Source organism: Staurois parvus, unplaced genomic scaffold, assembly GCF_062004578.1.
Source record: "Staurois parvus isolate SC_StPar_1 unplaced genomic scaffold, SC_StPar_1.0 ptg000052l, whole genome shotgun sequence".
Classification (NCBI taxonomy): Eukaryota; Metazoa; Chordata; class Amphibia; order Anura; family Ranidae; genus Staurois; species Staurois parvus.
In genome coordinates, this window is record NW_028317848.1 from 5187852 (window position 1) to 5204345 (window position 16494).

General features: G+C 41.2%; 1 protein-coding gene across 3 annotated transcripts in view; it reads right to left on the bottom strand.

Moving 5' to 3' along the window:
- Nucleotides 1-16494, bottom strand: part of PTDSS1 (phosphatidylserine synthase 1) — a 61120-nt gene that overhangs the window by 18039 nt on the left and 26587 nt on the right. For all 3 annotated transcript variants that reach the window (XM_089666639.1, XM_089666637.1, XM_089666638.1), the window contains 5 exons: nucleotides 13300-13424; nucleotides 9080-9238; nucleotides 6809-6960; nucleotides 5728-5869; nucleotides 2988-3100 (listed from right to left, as the gene is read on the bottom strand). In XM_089666639.1, coding sequence (XP_089522765.1) covers nucleotides 2988-3100; nucleotides 5728-5869; nucleotides 6809-6960; nucleotides 9080-9238; nucleotides 13300-13424 — 691 coding nt within the window. The remainder of the gene's footprint in view (nucleotides 1-2987; nucleotides 3101-5727; nucleotides 5870-6808; nucleotides 6961-9079; nucleotides 9239-13299; nucleotides 13425-16494) is intronic.

Below are 16494 nucleotides of genomic sequence, written 5' to 3' on the forward strand. Positions count from 1 at the left end.
CCTCACAGAAGAGTTGAAGGAGCGTTTTGACAGGGAAGGCCATGGTTTTCTGGATCACATCATTACATGTAACGAAACCTGGGCACATCATTTCACTCCGGAATAAAAATGAGCAACAAAGCAGTGGAAGCATGTGGACTCACCAACACCAAAAAAAATTTCAAACAATTGCGTCTGCGGGTTAAGTAATGGCAAGTGTTTTCTGGGACAAATGTGGCATTTCATGTGGATTTTCTACCCCAGGATGCCACTATCAACAGTGAATATTACTGTTGTGTGCTGAGAGATGTACATATGTGTCTGCAGAAAAAAACAGCCTGGTTTAATCACGGAGGGCGTCCTGTTTCCCGAAAACAATGCACAAGCTCATACTGCTCACGGCACATTACAGCAACTCACCTGGGAGGTATTGCCACATCTCCTTTACAACTCAGACCTCGCTCTGACTGATTTCCACCTGTCTGGACCCCTAAAAGATTTCCTCGGGGGTCAGCAGTTCAGCACTGATGATGAACTGAATCAGGCTGTTCTCAGATTTCAGGCGTACTGACAAATCTTTCTATATCGAAGCTTTCCAGGCATTAAACGCTGGGATAAGTGTATAAATGTAACAAGCAAGTATGTTGAAAAATAAATGCAGTTTCCACTCCGTAAAATTTGTTTTTTTATGATATAAACTCAAAAGTCCAGGTTTGACTTGAACGCCTCTCACAGCAACTGTGTAAACTTTAATATAATATTATGAACACCAAATGGCACAATGCCGGGATGTCCTACAAGAAACACTAAAACCTAAATAGGTTACATAAATCTTGAATATATTTAGTGTTCACAGTAAAATTAATTCACAGTGCATAGGATATTTGTGCAAAAATGCTTTCTCCGCAAAAACAATATCTGATCCACTTGTATATAATATTCATACAAAAGGTGTGCCCATATATTATCCCTGTTCCTTACACCCTGTTCCAAATTATTATGCAAATTCTATTTAAGTGTCACAAATATTAAAATATTTTGTTTTTCAGTTTAACTCATGGATGGCATTGTGTCTCAGGGCTCTTTTGATCACTGAAAACAATCTCTGACACCTGTGATAATTAGATTGGCAGGTGAGCCCAATGTAAGGAAAAACTACTAAAGGAGGGTGTTCCACAGTAATAAGCAGAGCACCATTTTCAAGCAATATGGGGAAGAAAAAGCATCTCTCTGCTCCGAAAAGAGTGAAATAGTTCAATGCCTTGGACGAGGTATGAAAACATTAGATATTTCACGAAAACTTAAGTGTGATCATCGCACTATTAAGAGATTTGTGGTTGATTCAGAGCACAGACGGGTTCGTACAGATAAAGGCACATTGAGGAAGATTTCTGCCAGATCCATGCATCGGATCAAGAGAGCAGCTGCTAAAATACCATTACATAGCAGCAAACAGATATTTAAAGCTGCTGGTGCCTCTGGAGTCCCACGTACATCACGGTGTAGAGTCCTCCAGAGTCTTGCAACTGTGCATACTGTAAACCTTCTATTCGGCCACCACTAACCAATGCTCACAATCAGAAATGGCTGCATTGGGCAAAAAAATACAAGACTAATTTTCAAACAGTCCTGTTCACTGATGAGTGCCGTGCAACCCTGGATGGTCCAGATGGATGGAGTAGTGGATGGTTGGTGGATGGCCACCCTGTTCCAACAAGGCTGCGAAGTCAGCCAGGCGGTGGTGGAGTCATGTTTTGGGCCGGAATCATGGGAACAGAGCTGGTCGGCCCCTTTAGGGTCCCCGAAGGTGTAAAAATGACCTCTGCAAAGTATGTGGAGTTTATGATTGACCACTTTCTTCCCTGGTACAGAAGGAAGAACTATGCTTTCCGTAATAAAATCATCTTCATGCATGACAATGCACCATCTCATGCTGCAAAGAATACCTCCATCCTACCCTGACCTCAATCCTATTGAGAACCTTTGGAGCGTCCTCAAGCAAAAGATCTATGAGGGTGGGGGGCAGTTTACATCCAAACAGCAGCTCTGGGAGGCTATTCTGACATCTTGTAAATAAATTCATGCAGAAACTGTCCAAAAACTCACAAGTTCAATGGATGCAAGACTTGTGAAGCTGCTATCAAATAAGGGGTCCTATGTTAAAATGTAACGTGACCTGAGTAAAATGTTGTTAAAAGTTTGATTGAAATAGCTTTTGATTTCAGTAAATATGCTGCAAAAACAACAAATTACAATTTTCAGTTCTTTACAACCTCTAAAGTGTTTTGAAACTTACTGTGCGTAATAATTTGGAACAGTGAATTGTAAGTTTTTTATGTTTAAAAAAATACTGTTATCATTAAGAGGTTTGTTCAATAAAATTTGAATTGTACTCTTAATAGTTGATAACATGAGAATTATGCTGACTGTTATTTACATCATTTAGGTAAATGAGAAAAATATCATTTGCATAATAATGTGGAACAGGGTGTAGATACATAAGGAAGGTAGAGGAACAATGCAAAGTGCAGGAATGGAATTGTAGTTCTAGCCAACAACAACTCCATTCCTACACTTTACAATCTGCAAGAGAACCTGTGAGGGAAAAGTCCCCATCTCAGGGGTTAGCACTAACTGTGGAGTCACATGAGGCTTTGAAGCTAGGAGGCCAGGGAGAGCTGAACTGGAAGGTAAGAGTGCTAGGCAGTGCCTTCTAATTCTTGAGGCCATATAAAAGATTTTATTTGCAGCTCACTTTCAATTTCAGCGGGAGGCTTTCTGAAATAAATCTAAGAGCAAGGTAACTGGGGAAGGAATGCATGGTAAGATCTGACACTTCCCGAAGTGTCAGATCCCTGTTAACATGTTAGGATAAATTAGTCCATCAGAGAGCAAGTGGTGACTGCCACAAGTATCTGTTTTTAAAGGTGTTTACAAATCAAGAAGTATGAATTAGTGAAAGGGTCTTTTTAAGCATAATCATGTTTTAAATTGCAGTGCCATATTACCTGACAGTAGGTGCTGTAATGATGCCAATGAAGAGAATTCTGCACCAGCTCAGTGCGTGACTTGCTTGGAATACGAAGATATGTTTCAAGAAGAAGGTATTAAGTTCAGTCAGCTAGGAAAGAAAAGAAATATTCATTTTTAATTATAGCACTAAACAAAATGTATACTGTAAGTAATCAAAGGACAAAAAGGTCAAACGTCACAGAAACAGTGCTATCGTTGTGTCCAGTTTCTAACGTTTTAAGCTTTTTACAGTGATTAAAGTGGTAGTAAACCACCAAAAAAGAAAGATCGTGCTATAAATAATAAATACTTGTGAGCTATTATAAATGAGGTCTTCAGTGAATAATAGATAATTAATAACTTTCTACTAGTGTCATGCGCTAGGTGCGCTGGCACTCACACAGACTCACTTACTAGTGTTAATACAGTAACAAAAATATTAATAGTGCCGCGCTCCTATTACTATATATAATATAATATATAAATATAAATACAATCTACTCTCTTCCAATAATTATATAAATTGAAACCTCAACAAAATCCATAGATCACTATACTTAGTGGGTGAAAGATACTCACATTTATTAAGGTTCTTTTATAACATTTTTTTGATTCACTAGTCACAGTGATTATATATTATCTTTCACCCACTAAGTATAGTGATCTATGGATTTTGTTGAGGTTTCAATTTATATAATTATTGTAAGAGAGTAGATTGTATTTATATTTATATATTATATATTATATTATATATAGTAATAGGAGCGCGGCACTATTAATATTTTTGTTACTAAAAAAGAAAGATCAATGGGTCTCCTGCAGGCTTTGGACATAATGTGTTGGTATGCACTGCATTATTGCACATTATGACAGGCACGCCTGCAAATGGAGCCCTCCAGTGCAGCACTGTCACAGCTCCCCCGGCGCTTCCATCTTCACCCAGTCTTCCTTCCGGGTTCGCGGGCTCCAGCTGTTGAATGGCCGTGACGACATCATTTCCGTACATGTGGGTGGGAGCCGCTGCACAGCACTCTGCGTTGCACAAGTATACTGTATGCCCTGAATGTACAGTGTCACTGCGCATGCATGGGTGACATCATTAGCTATTGCCAATGTGAATATCTCCTAAACGGTGCAAGTTTAGAAGATATGTATTGTACATACAGGTCAGCTTGATTGTAAGCTTACCTGTAGGCACATGTTTAAATACAGACTTTACTACAACTTTAAAGTGGATGCCTGCCCTAATTGGATGACATTTATTATGAACGGTGTATCATAAATAACTGCAATGATTTTTTGTTGTCATAAAATACAGTTTTTACCTATTTTTCATCCTCTTTATTCTACTCCGTGCTGCTGATCTCCTCCAGCCTCTTTCAGCCATTTCTTGTCTTCATGCACTTGCTCCAGTATTGCACTTAATTGCTCTGGATAGTGGATATTGCCTGTGTAATGTGCATTGACGTAGCTGCATATAGTCTACGCCAGGGGCTGATGTGACAGGATAACAATGTAGAAGCACTATTGTTACCCTATTATAGGAAGTTCCTGAACAATGACCTTCATGGTAGGATCATGTGCTTCAATAAAAGCAGTAGTATAAAAAAACACTGACAACTTAAAGTTTAATTATGTCAAAGCTTATATCAAATTTAGTGACTGGGTTTGCAAACAGGTCTTGTTTGTAAAAGAACTAGCAGAAGTACCACACAAGGCTTGCTTAGAGCCTTATGACCGGATATAGGTGCAAAGGCTAAACAGGGTCTGCCTACTCCCTGGGGATCCAAATGCATAAGTACAATATGATGCACACTGAAAAGTAGAAAAAAAATAAAAGGTTTGGGAGAAGTACAACTTATTGTACTTATTATTTAACTTTATATGTGCTACTGCTTGTAAATATCATGTTACGTTTCTTTGCGTCTGCTCAATGGAGGATACAGGGCCTTAGGACTGATCACCAGGAGTCCCATGTTATTGGAAGTTTTCTAATAAGGTAGGCACAGGTAGAGAGTGATATGCAAGAGAAAAGTGCTTGAGAGAAAAAAAAGGGGGCATAAAAATCGAACTATAGGTGTCTTGACCTGACCATCACATCTATGAGAGCTTGTTGGACATCCCATTCCCAAACCATGGCCATTAATATGGAGTTGGTCCCACCGTCCTCCCCTCTTAGGGTCTATACAGCCTTCACTCTTCTGGAAAGGCATATCAAAAGATTTTTCGGCAAGTCTGTGGAAATTTGTGGCTATTCATTCAAAAGTTCATCTGTGAGGTCAGGTACTGATGCTTGAAGCAAAGACCTGAATCAGCATTAGAATTCATGCCAAAACGTTGTTCAAAAGTCAGGGCTTTGTTCAGGCCACTTGAGTTCCTCCACAGTAAACTCATCATACTATTTCTTTATGGAGCTCGCTTTGTGCATCGGACTTCAAATTATTGGAGCAGAGTCCACACTTATGGCTATATAAAGTATACTGCACCAAAATAGTACAACCATCTAATTTCTTAGGGTTCAGAAAAGCCTGTAGACAATCAAGAAATAGCAGTTTAACATCATACTGATATTCTGCAGAAAATAGGATAACAAGTGGAGGGTAGCACTTCCACTAAAAAATGTAAAATGTTTTAACAAGGTCAATGCAATGCAAAACATCTCATCTATGATTGTAGAAAAGGAATATTTGGATATGTTTAGGTTTGCAGCAACGTAAATCATGGTGTACAACTTACCTGCCAAATAATCATAAAGAGATATACTCCAGCAACTCTCTGAAATGAAGATTTAGGGTCAAACCATCGCACGTAGATCCAGCTTGCTGGAGTGAACTGAAGCACGGCTCTCTTGATTTTTCCTGTAGTCGTGTGAATGTCTCTGTACAATGGTTAAAAACAAACTTTAGAGAAAGAAGTAAACAAAATTAAAACGTTTTGTTACAGAAGACAAACAAAAAAAGTCTATCAACCCCTACAGGACCAGAGAAGAAATGTGTACTGGTCAAAACCTGGGATAAGTTGGTTAAAGTGGAACTTTACCTCTAAAGGGAAGTTCTGCTTTAACACCTCCTCCCCACCTCCCACTTTTAGAGTTTTTTGGTTTTTTTTTTGGGGGGGGGGCAATTTTATCCTAGGTGGCCCAAGCATAAGTTACCCCCATCCACAACCTTCTGGGACACGTCATAAGTCCCAGGAGGCTGTGGGACCATTAACAAATCACAGCACATGCACAGTGGGAAGCCAGCTGTGAAGCCACACAAAGTCACAGCCAGCTTCCCTTAGTAAAGATGCCGAGGACCCAAAGACTGGCAAACAGCCAGCCTTGGTGAGGGTGGTGCTGGATCCCTGTGAAATCACCCTTAGACCTTTGTCCCTGGAACAAGAAAGATTTTCCCTCTACTCCTGTTTTGGTGACCTGTAACAGTGGTCAGCAGGACAAATAGAAAAGTAAATCTCCCTAATGGGAGGAGCAGACACCTTGCTACTCTATCAAAAAAAAAAAAAAAAGCTTTAAAAAAAAAAACAAAACACTTTAGATATAAAACCTTCTGGCTAGCCCACTGCTACTGATTAGCATTACTCAAGACTCTGCTGATCAGCTGCAAAATTAAATCCTCTATGCTTGGAGGTCCCCAGACCTTTTGGGAAAATCTTCTGCTTCTAAGCAGATGTGTTATGTCAAAAAAGACCATCATTGCAAAATCTCCTACTACACTATACATTTCTGAACGGTAAACAGCTGATCAGCTGGGACTCTGAAAGGGTGAGCATAAGATACTGATAAAATGCATAACCATTAAAGCATTAGGGGACCTACTTGAAACTTGCCCAGTGGTAAGTCCTCATCTCCAAGAAGCGGCAGACCACCATGCCAAGGAGGATGCCACCTCCATTGCATAAAAGGATGTCCAGAATGACTTGGTCCCACCAGCACTCAGCAAAGTTAGGAAGAAGGTGCATAAAAAAGAGCTAAGGGGGAAGATGAAATAGCATGACGAATTGATAAAGAGAGCAACAAAAAAATAACTTTAGAGACACACATAAAAAGGCAAAAATATATCTGTGTTGGACCATTAACAGTCTCCTGCTGCTTTGTACACTGTGGAAACTTTACAGGGAGGATGATGTTCTCTCCACAGGGTCTCTTCAGGTCACAGAGCTGAGAGGAGGTGGTATTTCCAGTCCTGCCTCGCATGGTCCAGGTCAAACAACCATATTTATACGAAGACGACAAATTCAAATAATTGGACCTTGTATCTGAACTATGTGTTCCTGATAAATACATGCATGCATAAAAGTGTATCACTTGCAGGTATTTATTATCTGTCAAAAAGATTACAGTGTTACTTATAAAAAGCCGCCTTCTTTTCTCACCAAATGGACCAAACTACCCTGGCTCAGATACTATTCAGGTCAACATCTATTTCTGGGATTAGATGCTGGCTCAGAGTCAACCTAATCATGTAAAATCACAATGTCTATGCAGTAGCCACTATGTACTTGGCTGTGTGTACATCTCACACAGCTCTGTCTTCTGCTGCTGTCTGCAGGTTTGGGGTTCTGTGCATGCAGGTGTTTAATTTATAGATCTTGTCCAGTGGTTCAGCTTGGATATGCAAGTGTCTTTTTTTTCAGCATGAGTATGAAAAATGTTATCTGTGACCAGCCAGAATCAAAATTCATCATCCACATAGCCGAGTTCCTCTTCCCACTCTCGGTCTGTGACCAGCCCGAGTAAAAATCCATCACTCTCACACTGATTGGACACTCTGCAACCACTCACCCAGTGAGCAGCCACAGTAAAAGTCCATCACTCTCACACGGATCGGTCCCTCTGCTACCGCTCGCTCTATGACCAGCCACAGTAAAAGTCCATCACTCTCACACTGATCGGTCCCTCTGCTACCCCTCGTCCTATGACCAGCCACAGTAAAAGTCCATCACTCTCACATTGATCGGTCCCTCTGCTACCCCTCGCCCTATGACCAGCCACAGTAAAAGTCCATCACTCTCACACTGATCGGTCCCTCCGCTACCCCTCGCCCTATGACCAGCCACAGTAAAAGTCCATCACTCTCACACCGATCAGTCCCTCTGCTACCCCTCACCCTGCGATCAGTCGAAGTAAATATTCCTTACTCTCACAACCTGCCTGATACCCTGTGACCTGCTTGTGTAAAAGGTCATCAAATTTGCAGAGTTTCAACCCCCGGTTACCTTTTTCATTTTGTGACCGGCCAGTGTAAAAAAATCAGTAAAAATGTTTGCTTATAGCAGGGAAATTCACTGCTATAAGCAATCATAGTGTGAAAAAAAAAAAAAATCCTCTTCACCTCCCCAGAGTAGTACGGTATCACTGTGGTAACACTGTATTGCTCTGGTCACAGTGTGTAAATAAAAAAAAAAAAATTGAAAAATAAAATATTCTTTAATATACTGTCACCCAAAGAAAAAAAAATAAAATACATTATATATACATATATCCACACACACGCTATTTTTATAATTTTTTCATTTTACAATTTTCAGATATATATCCGCTAGGTTTATGGACTCTGTAACTTTCCTACAGACTGAATAATAAATATGAATTTGGGTTATTTTCAAAGAAATTAGGCAGAATAGATTTTGGCCTAAATTTTTAACAAAAATTATTTGCAAAATTTTAGAAAAGAAACCAAGAAAAAACTATTTTTTTTTTTAATTTTTGGCAATTTTGTTTAACAAAAAATAAAAAGCCCAGTGGTGACTAAATACCACCAAAAGAAAGCTCTATTTGTGTGATAAAAATGTAATACGGGTACAGTGTTGCAGGACCGCGCAATCCTGAAAATTGGCCTGGCCAGGAAGGGGGTAAAAGTGCTCAGTATTGAAGTGGTTAAAGCGATGCTGAGGCCGGGGGGGAAGAGGTTAAGGAAATGTTTCCTCTAGCTTGCAGCAGACTTGATGACATCATTTTATAAGACTTTGCAATACAAAATAAAATTGTCAATTGACTGTAATTAGGTTGTCTGTGTTTTTTTTCCTATTAAAAATTCTACAGTTGTATATTATAACATATTAGTAATGTACCCATGCAGACATATACCTCTGTCAGCTCCCAAGTGATGCTAATTGTCCAGCACAGGCCATAGCTGCGGATAAGTAAAGCCTTCATGGCCCAGCCCCAGAAATGACCAAACGCAAATATGTCAAAATGACTGAGTATCCGTTCCCAGGTGATTACGTGGCAATTCACTGCATATTCCTGCAAGCAAGAGGATAACAACAATGAAACGGAATATTTTTTTTAATTAAAAAAAATGTAAGATAACAACTGATTAGTGAAAAGACTCAGGGTTCTATAGACAGTGGATCAGAAAATTATTTGCTGTAAATTAAAGAAATAAATCCATGAGGTGGGGCAAGCACCCCATTGGAATTAACCCATAGTAATTGACACATTTTATAAGTGACTGGAGTTCAGCTTTAATCACTTCTTGCCTGTAGGGCGTCATATGGCATCCTTTACTTTTACTGGTTATACTTGGATAAGGCCTCATACTGGTAACAAAACTTTACCTGTAAAATAGAGTGGCTATGGAGCTACTCGATCATTTCTACAGGTGGCGGAAGGGTAAAAAAAAATGTAGTAGTAACGCGCCCCCACCCACCTATATAGTTATCCATACACAAGTTCCATCTCAATCCAGCGCTATGCCTGTCTGCAGCAGTGCTGGTCTCTGTTACTCTCCTCACAGGATACAAAGGCAGCAGCGGGAGCTATTGGCTCCTGTCACTGTCAATCAAATCCTGTGAGCAGACAGCAGGATGTCTGTGTCTATGGATGCACACAGCCACGCTTGGGAGTGAGCCGCATGTCTTCCCCAAGCAAACCATCTCCTTTACTAACAGAGGCAGCTGCTTTGAGTGTTGTATATATTATTTGTAGCATCAGCTGCATACAGTGCAGGACTCTGTTTCGACAGCGACATGGAGACTTCCTGTCTAGTTGCTGAAACCAAATTGAGTTGGGCTAAATGCTGCTAAACCATCCATAGGAAGGTTTGAATTATCTGCAGGAATATAAGGCTTCGACTCAATTTCGTATCTGGAGTGTGATGGGATTCCCATCTCACTGCTGGAACACAGCGCTGTATATCCACATTAAGACCAGGCCTTTTCTGACACTTTTGTGTAAACTTTTTTTTTTTCTTTTAAATGCAATTTAATGACATTTACATTTTGTTTTGTTACAATATAAAGAATGATGTTATGCTGAGTAAATAGATACCAAACATGTCACACTCTAAAATTGCACACGTTCGAGGAAAGGAGACAAACTATGATAATTAAAAATCTCCATAGGCAGCGCTTTAAAATTTTTTTACAGGTTACCAGTTTAGAGTTACAAAGCAGGTTTAGAGCTAGTATTTTTGTTCTCACTATAACGTTCGGGGTCATACCTCACATGTGTGGTGTGAACACGGTTTATGCCCTGGTTCACATATATGGTGCGACTTGGCATGCAATTTGCAAGTCAAATGGCATGCCAATCACATGCCAATTTGCATCCAATATGACCGGGGACTTAGCCCTGGTTCTCATATATGCGGCCGAGTTTTGCGCGGGCATGAGAGCCCATTCATTTGAATGTACTCCCGTGCCCCATGACACGCAGAGAAGGAGTCCCTGCACTTCTTCTGAAAACGTAGCCCACACGGGAACCTCGGTTCCCAGTACATGTGCGTTTTCCAGTGTGGGTGACGCGCCATTAGAACTAATGGCACCCGCCCGCGGGTCCGCATTCCTCTGTGCGGGTGGTGCGGTTGCATGGATTTTCGTGCGGATCCACAGCGGCACCATCCGCACAGATGAGCACCTAGCCTTAATATACATGCACAACCTATGTATGCGGTCACCTCTGCGCACAAGTGGGGGGAAAACGATACTTTCTGCTGCTTATAAAAGCAATCCAGCGGCTATTCAGCCACTCAGACCACTTTTAGCAGAAAGAGAAATTCCGGCAGAAAAAAAACAATACCGGTGTTATTGGCTGACAGCTACAGCCATGGTCACGGCACACCGCAGCGTATATATATATATATGTTTTGCAGTCTTGAAGTGGATGTAGATGAGGCTGCTGTGATATTCTGGGGGATTATGCTCACACTGATGCCATGTAAAAATCAAGGTCTGTCTTTATTTTTCCATATAATGATAACAAAAACAGCTTTCTGGCAGCAAAAAGAAATAAAACTGTCCCAACGGCGGGAACATAGTCCTTCAGCCTCTACAGGGGATCATACATAAGTCTGCAGCTGACGAAAAAAACAAAACAAAAACACAGTCCTTAACCCAAAATAATCTTCGGGGCTTACCGCCATCCACAGAATAGGTCACTCCAGGCTGTGTCCTCGCCTTTCTCCGAGAGTCAAACACAGCGCATAGCAACTCCAGCAAAATGGCTCAGCAGTTTAGCTCAAATACTGTTTTTCAGCCACGTGTCACACATCCCCCCTGCTAGGTGAGGGTTATGCCCTTAACGCACCTCTCCTCTCATCACATGCCCGACGAAGGGGTCCTGCGTGGCTCCGAAACGTTGCACTTTCCTTTGTGATGTGATCTTTTTGGAATAAACACCTTTTTTGGACCAAATTGGAGATCCGTGGTGTGCTGGTGAATATGTATGTTTGCTTATGATGGTTCCAGTCCCAGCTGGTAGTGCTACAGCACCCTCCATTAATGAGCCATACTTCCAGGAATGTGTGCAAAGGGAATATAGTTATAGTCTCCTCTCAGATAAGGCCATTAACCCTTCGGCTCCCGGGGTGAGAGGTTGGAGACTCATTCCTCCCATAAACTCTTAAAGTCTCCAGACTCCAGGGACCAATAACAAACTAAAGAAACGCAGGGGAAACTGCTAACCTCTCAAAAGGAATGAAAAGAATGACCCCCCATAACGTATCCTTGTTGCCTTCTACACTACATACAGTTCATACAGCGCTGACAGCCTCTGTGTGTGTTAAAAAGGAAACCGTTTTTAAGGACCAGCTAGGTTCAAGCAAACTATTATATGTGCCTGCTGTACCATATACTTGTACAAAAAAGTATCCTGTTCTCTTTTTATTGCTTCCTTTGTGTGAAATCCCTGGTGTTACCCTACCAGTCCCTCTGCTCTCCTATTAAAACCTAGCTGTTCTGGAAATGCCTGCTCCCCTCCAATAATCAGACTTGTAAGGTCACCCCCCCCCCCCCCCCAACAATTCACTGGGAAGAACAATGTTCTGCTGTTTCTTCTCCCCCACCTCTCTATGCAGCTGAGGACACAGCGTATGTGATCGCTTGTAAAAAAGGAAAAAAACATGTACTAGGCTTACTTCAGTTTACGAACGGCTTGTTTGACATAATTTTTGGTTTACGAGAATGAATATCCATTCAAAATAGTGCCTCGGTTTACTAATTTTTTTCGCAATACGAAGCAAGTTTCCCCAGGATGCATTGCTCCTGGGAGGTGTATAGCGCCGGCCCAGTGCCTTTAAAGTGCACTTTATAAAGAGTTTTGAACAGATTTTTTTTAAACCTTTTTCTGACCTCCAGAATGGATTAATTGGTTTTCAATGCATTTACAATTTTTTTTTTGCAATACGAAGCAAGTTTCCCCAGGATGTTTATAGCGCCGGCCCCTTGCATGCTGGAATCTGTGGGTAGCACGTGGCGTTGAGTGTGGAGGAGTTGGAGCAGTGTTTGCATCGAGTTTTGGAGCTATTCTGAAAATGTTTAATCATGTCCCTGTACAGTATTTATGCCTTTAAAGTGCAGTTTTGAACAGATAAAATACTTTTTTTTTTTTTTTTACTTTTATCTGACCTCCGGAACGGATTAATTGGTTTTCAATGCATTCCTATGGGAAACTGCGTTTCGGTTTACAAATTGTTTGCAATATGAAACGTCCCAGAGAACACATTAAATTCATAAACCGAGGTACGCCTGGTCTGTATTTATAATGTTTTCTTAAATCTATAAACTAAAGCTTTGCCTTTCATTTTACACTGAATGGGTTGTTTTACAAGGTAAGGCTTTACACATAATTTAAATGATAAAATCTCTACCTTTAATGCATTAACAAAAATATGGAAGTGCAAATATAGGACAAAGTGAAAGTTTTAAAATTACACAAAAATGAGCTGCACGCTGAAAACAGACTAAACTTTCTGTTTATCAAACAACAATTACAGAAAATCCTCCCCAGCAGTTTCCCCGTCACTGAAATGACATTTGCAATTTGTCTTTTTAAGCTGTAAAATAAGGAAAGGTAGATGTGATTACCATGACGTCGGCTTCCCTTGTGGCATAGCGCAGATTAGGGTCCAGCCAATACATGACAGCTTTGACCTGCTCGAAGTTCAGGAAGAGCAAAAATACCAAAAACAGGAAATAGAGGACACTGAGGCCTGGAAGACAATGACAAACATGACAATTATTGTGTGCAATGTTGGAGTTTAGAAAAACAAAATACTTTATCAAGTTAGGATTTATTTAATGCCACTACAACAGGTCACTGAAGACACCCCTTTAGAAGACATGACATTAAGGTGATACTAGACTTTTTTTGTTTTTACTTTAAGACATTCTCTACATTAAGGTGAAAAAATCCCCACTACCTGTCCAACCACCCATCCATAAACACTTACCTGGCTCCATGTCACCTCTCCAGCACTGTCTCAGCGCCAGCACTGCTCGCCTCAATTCCTGGTCTCAGCGGAGAATCTGACAGGCGGGAAGCCATAGGTTCCTGCTGCTGTCAGTTAAACCCTTGTGATGAGTAAAAGGGAATGTGACACCGTGTTTGTGGTAATAGATGCATACAGCCTGGCTAGGGATCCAATGGGAGAGCGCATGCACAGGTGCCTCCTTGCTGCCTCCTTAGCACCCAGGTTGCTACAGGAAGCACCTGTTGGAGAAAGGAGTCAAAAGAACTGGCGGGGACTGCCAGAAGAGGAGGAAAGCAACCTTTTTACACAATATTGCTGCAGAGAGAAGGTAGGTGGCTGTGTCTGTACAGCTACTGCATCCCACTAGACATGAATGTGACTGCCTGCAAACAGATGCAAGGAACACTTGTGCGTCCCAGGTGGGCAAATAAGGCCTTTCACACAGATGTATGCCTAACCACTTCACATCCGCCCTATACCACTTTTACTGCTCCAGGGTGACATTCCTGTGCAAAATCATGTATATACACTATATTGACACAAATATTGGGACTCCTGCCTTTACACGCACATGAACTTTAATGGCATCCCAGTCTTAGTCTGTAGGGTCCAATATTGAGTTGGCTCACCCTTTGCAGCTATAACAGCTTCAACTCTTCTGGGAAGGCTGTCCACAAGGTTTAGGAGTGTGTCTATGGGAATGTTTGACCATTCTTCCAGAAGCACATTTGTGAGGTCAGGCACTGATGTCAGACAAGATGGCCTGCCTCACAGTCTCCGCTCTAATTCGTCCCAAAGGTGTTCTATCAGGTTGAGGTCAGGACACTGTGCAGGCCAGTCAGGTTCCTCCACCCCAAACTCGCTCATCCATGTCTTTATGGACCTTGCTTTGTGCACTGGTGCGCAGTCATGTTGGTACAGGAACGGGTCATCCCCAAACTGTTCCCACAAAGTTGGGAGCATGAAATTGTCCAAAATGTCTTTTGGCCATGGAGGTGATTGGAAAACCTGAATCCAATGATTTGGAGGGCTGGCCCCATACTTTTGGCAATACAGTGTATATGTGATTTTGCACTTCCGCCACACGGGGGCACGAGCTGCCAGAGGATCGCTTCTGCTGTGAAATGTCACAGCACAAAATGATCTATAAAAGTCCCAGTGAGAAGTTGCTTGCTGGCAACTGCAGACCATAGGTCAGTGAGGAAAAACAGAGCTGTGTCTATGTTTACAGTTCTGTTGCTGGGGGGGGGGGGGGGGGAAGAGTCATGAATCGTGTGTCTCTGTAGAGCTGAGAACATGATCTATCGCTTCCCATAGTAAAGGTACCACCTAGTGTACACAAAGACGCTATAACTTTTGCGCAAAGCAATCAATATACAATTATTGGGATTTTTTACCAAAAATATGTAGCAGAATTCATTTTGGACTAAATTTATGAAGACATTTGATTTTTAAATGGATATGCTTTATAGCAGAAAATAAAAAAAATATTTTTTTTTTCAAAATTGTCAGTGTTTTTATTGTTTAGCGGAGAGGTGATCAAACACCACTAAAAGGAAGCTCTATTTGTGGGGAAAAAAGGACGTACATTTTATTTGGGTGCAGCATTGCATGACCGCGCAGTTGTCAGTTAAAGTAACGCAGTGCCGTAATGCAAAAAAATGGCCTGGTCAGGAAGGGGGGTAAATCTTCTGGAGGACAAGTTGTTAAAGTGGTATTATCCCAAAAGCAAACATTATATTGCAGCTTACCAATTCTTGGATTTGGAGGCTGCATTCATTTTCTTTTATAGGCTTTCTTTCCTCTACTTTCACCTGGTGATCTGGCCAGTAGGTCTGTTGTTTTTCAAAAGAACAAGCTCTCTTATAGATGTATCAGTTTACAGGGATGGGACAAACCATTTACCTGTGACAGGGGTGCTTACAACGATCAGCTTTTATTTATGTAAAACCTTTATCATAAAAAGGAAAGTGTGAGCTGGAATTTGGCTTCAGTCTGTTAGTGTATCTAAATCTGCTAGTACATCTTACACTCCCCTTCCCCCAGACTGACAATGTTGCTGTCCAAAGGTGCCGCCTGTAATCATTCATCCAGAGTGGAGGCACTTTAATACAGGAGGTGTGTTACTGGTCTGATACCAGGTGAAAAGAGGGGGAAAAAGCCTAAAGAAAACTAATGCAGTCACTACATAAAAGGGTTGGTAAGCTGCAATACATTCCATTTATGGCTTTGGGTTTAATACTGCTTTAAGTATGCCTATGTGATGAGGCCTTAAATTCATTTAATCCAGACTGCAAGAAAACAAAATCTAGAAAAGTCCAAAAGGGAGTAAATACTTATGCAAAAAAAAAACCTCTTTTCAGTTTGAAGAGCTAATAAGTATCGAGCAGAAACAGAAAACAAATCTGAGAAATAAAATGTTTGCGGCAGAGCTGAAGACACAGTGGCTGGATCTGTGATGTGGATGGTGACAGATCTCAGGGTGAGAATGGGAAGCGGGGAGCCAGCGGGGCTCTGGTGCATACACCGCCTCTAATCAGATGTTTAACATTCACATGTGCCATCAGGAGGTTACCTAGGAACTGGAGAGTCAGCAGCAAACAATGACAGTTTGGCATGCCTTGATAAATGAGTCCCTCATCTCTAAAATATTCATGAAAAGGCAAAGATTCGGGTGTCACTTCAGGACGCTGCAAACGAGGTATGAAGGAAGATGTCATTCCTCGGTGAAGGAATGTTTGGATCAGCTTGTAAAGTACATTGTTTGCTTGTCAGAAAAAGTTCTACGGGATTCCACTGAATATTAAGG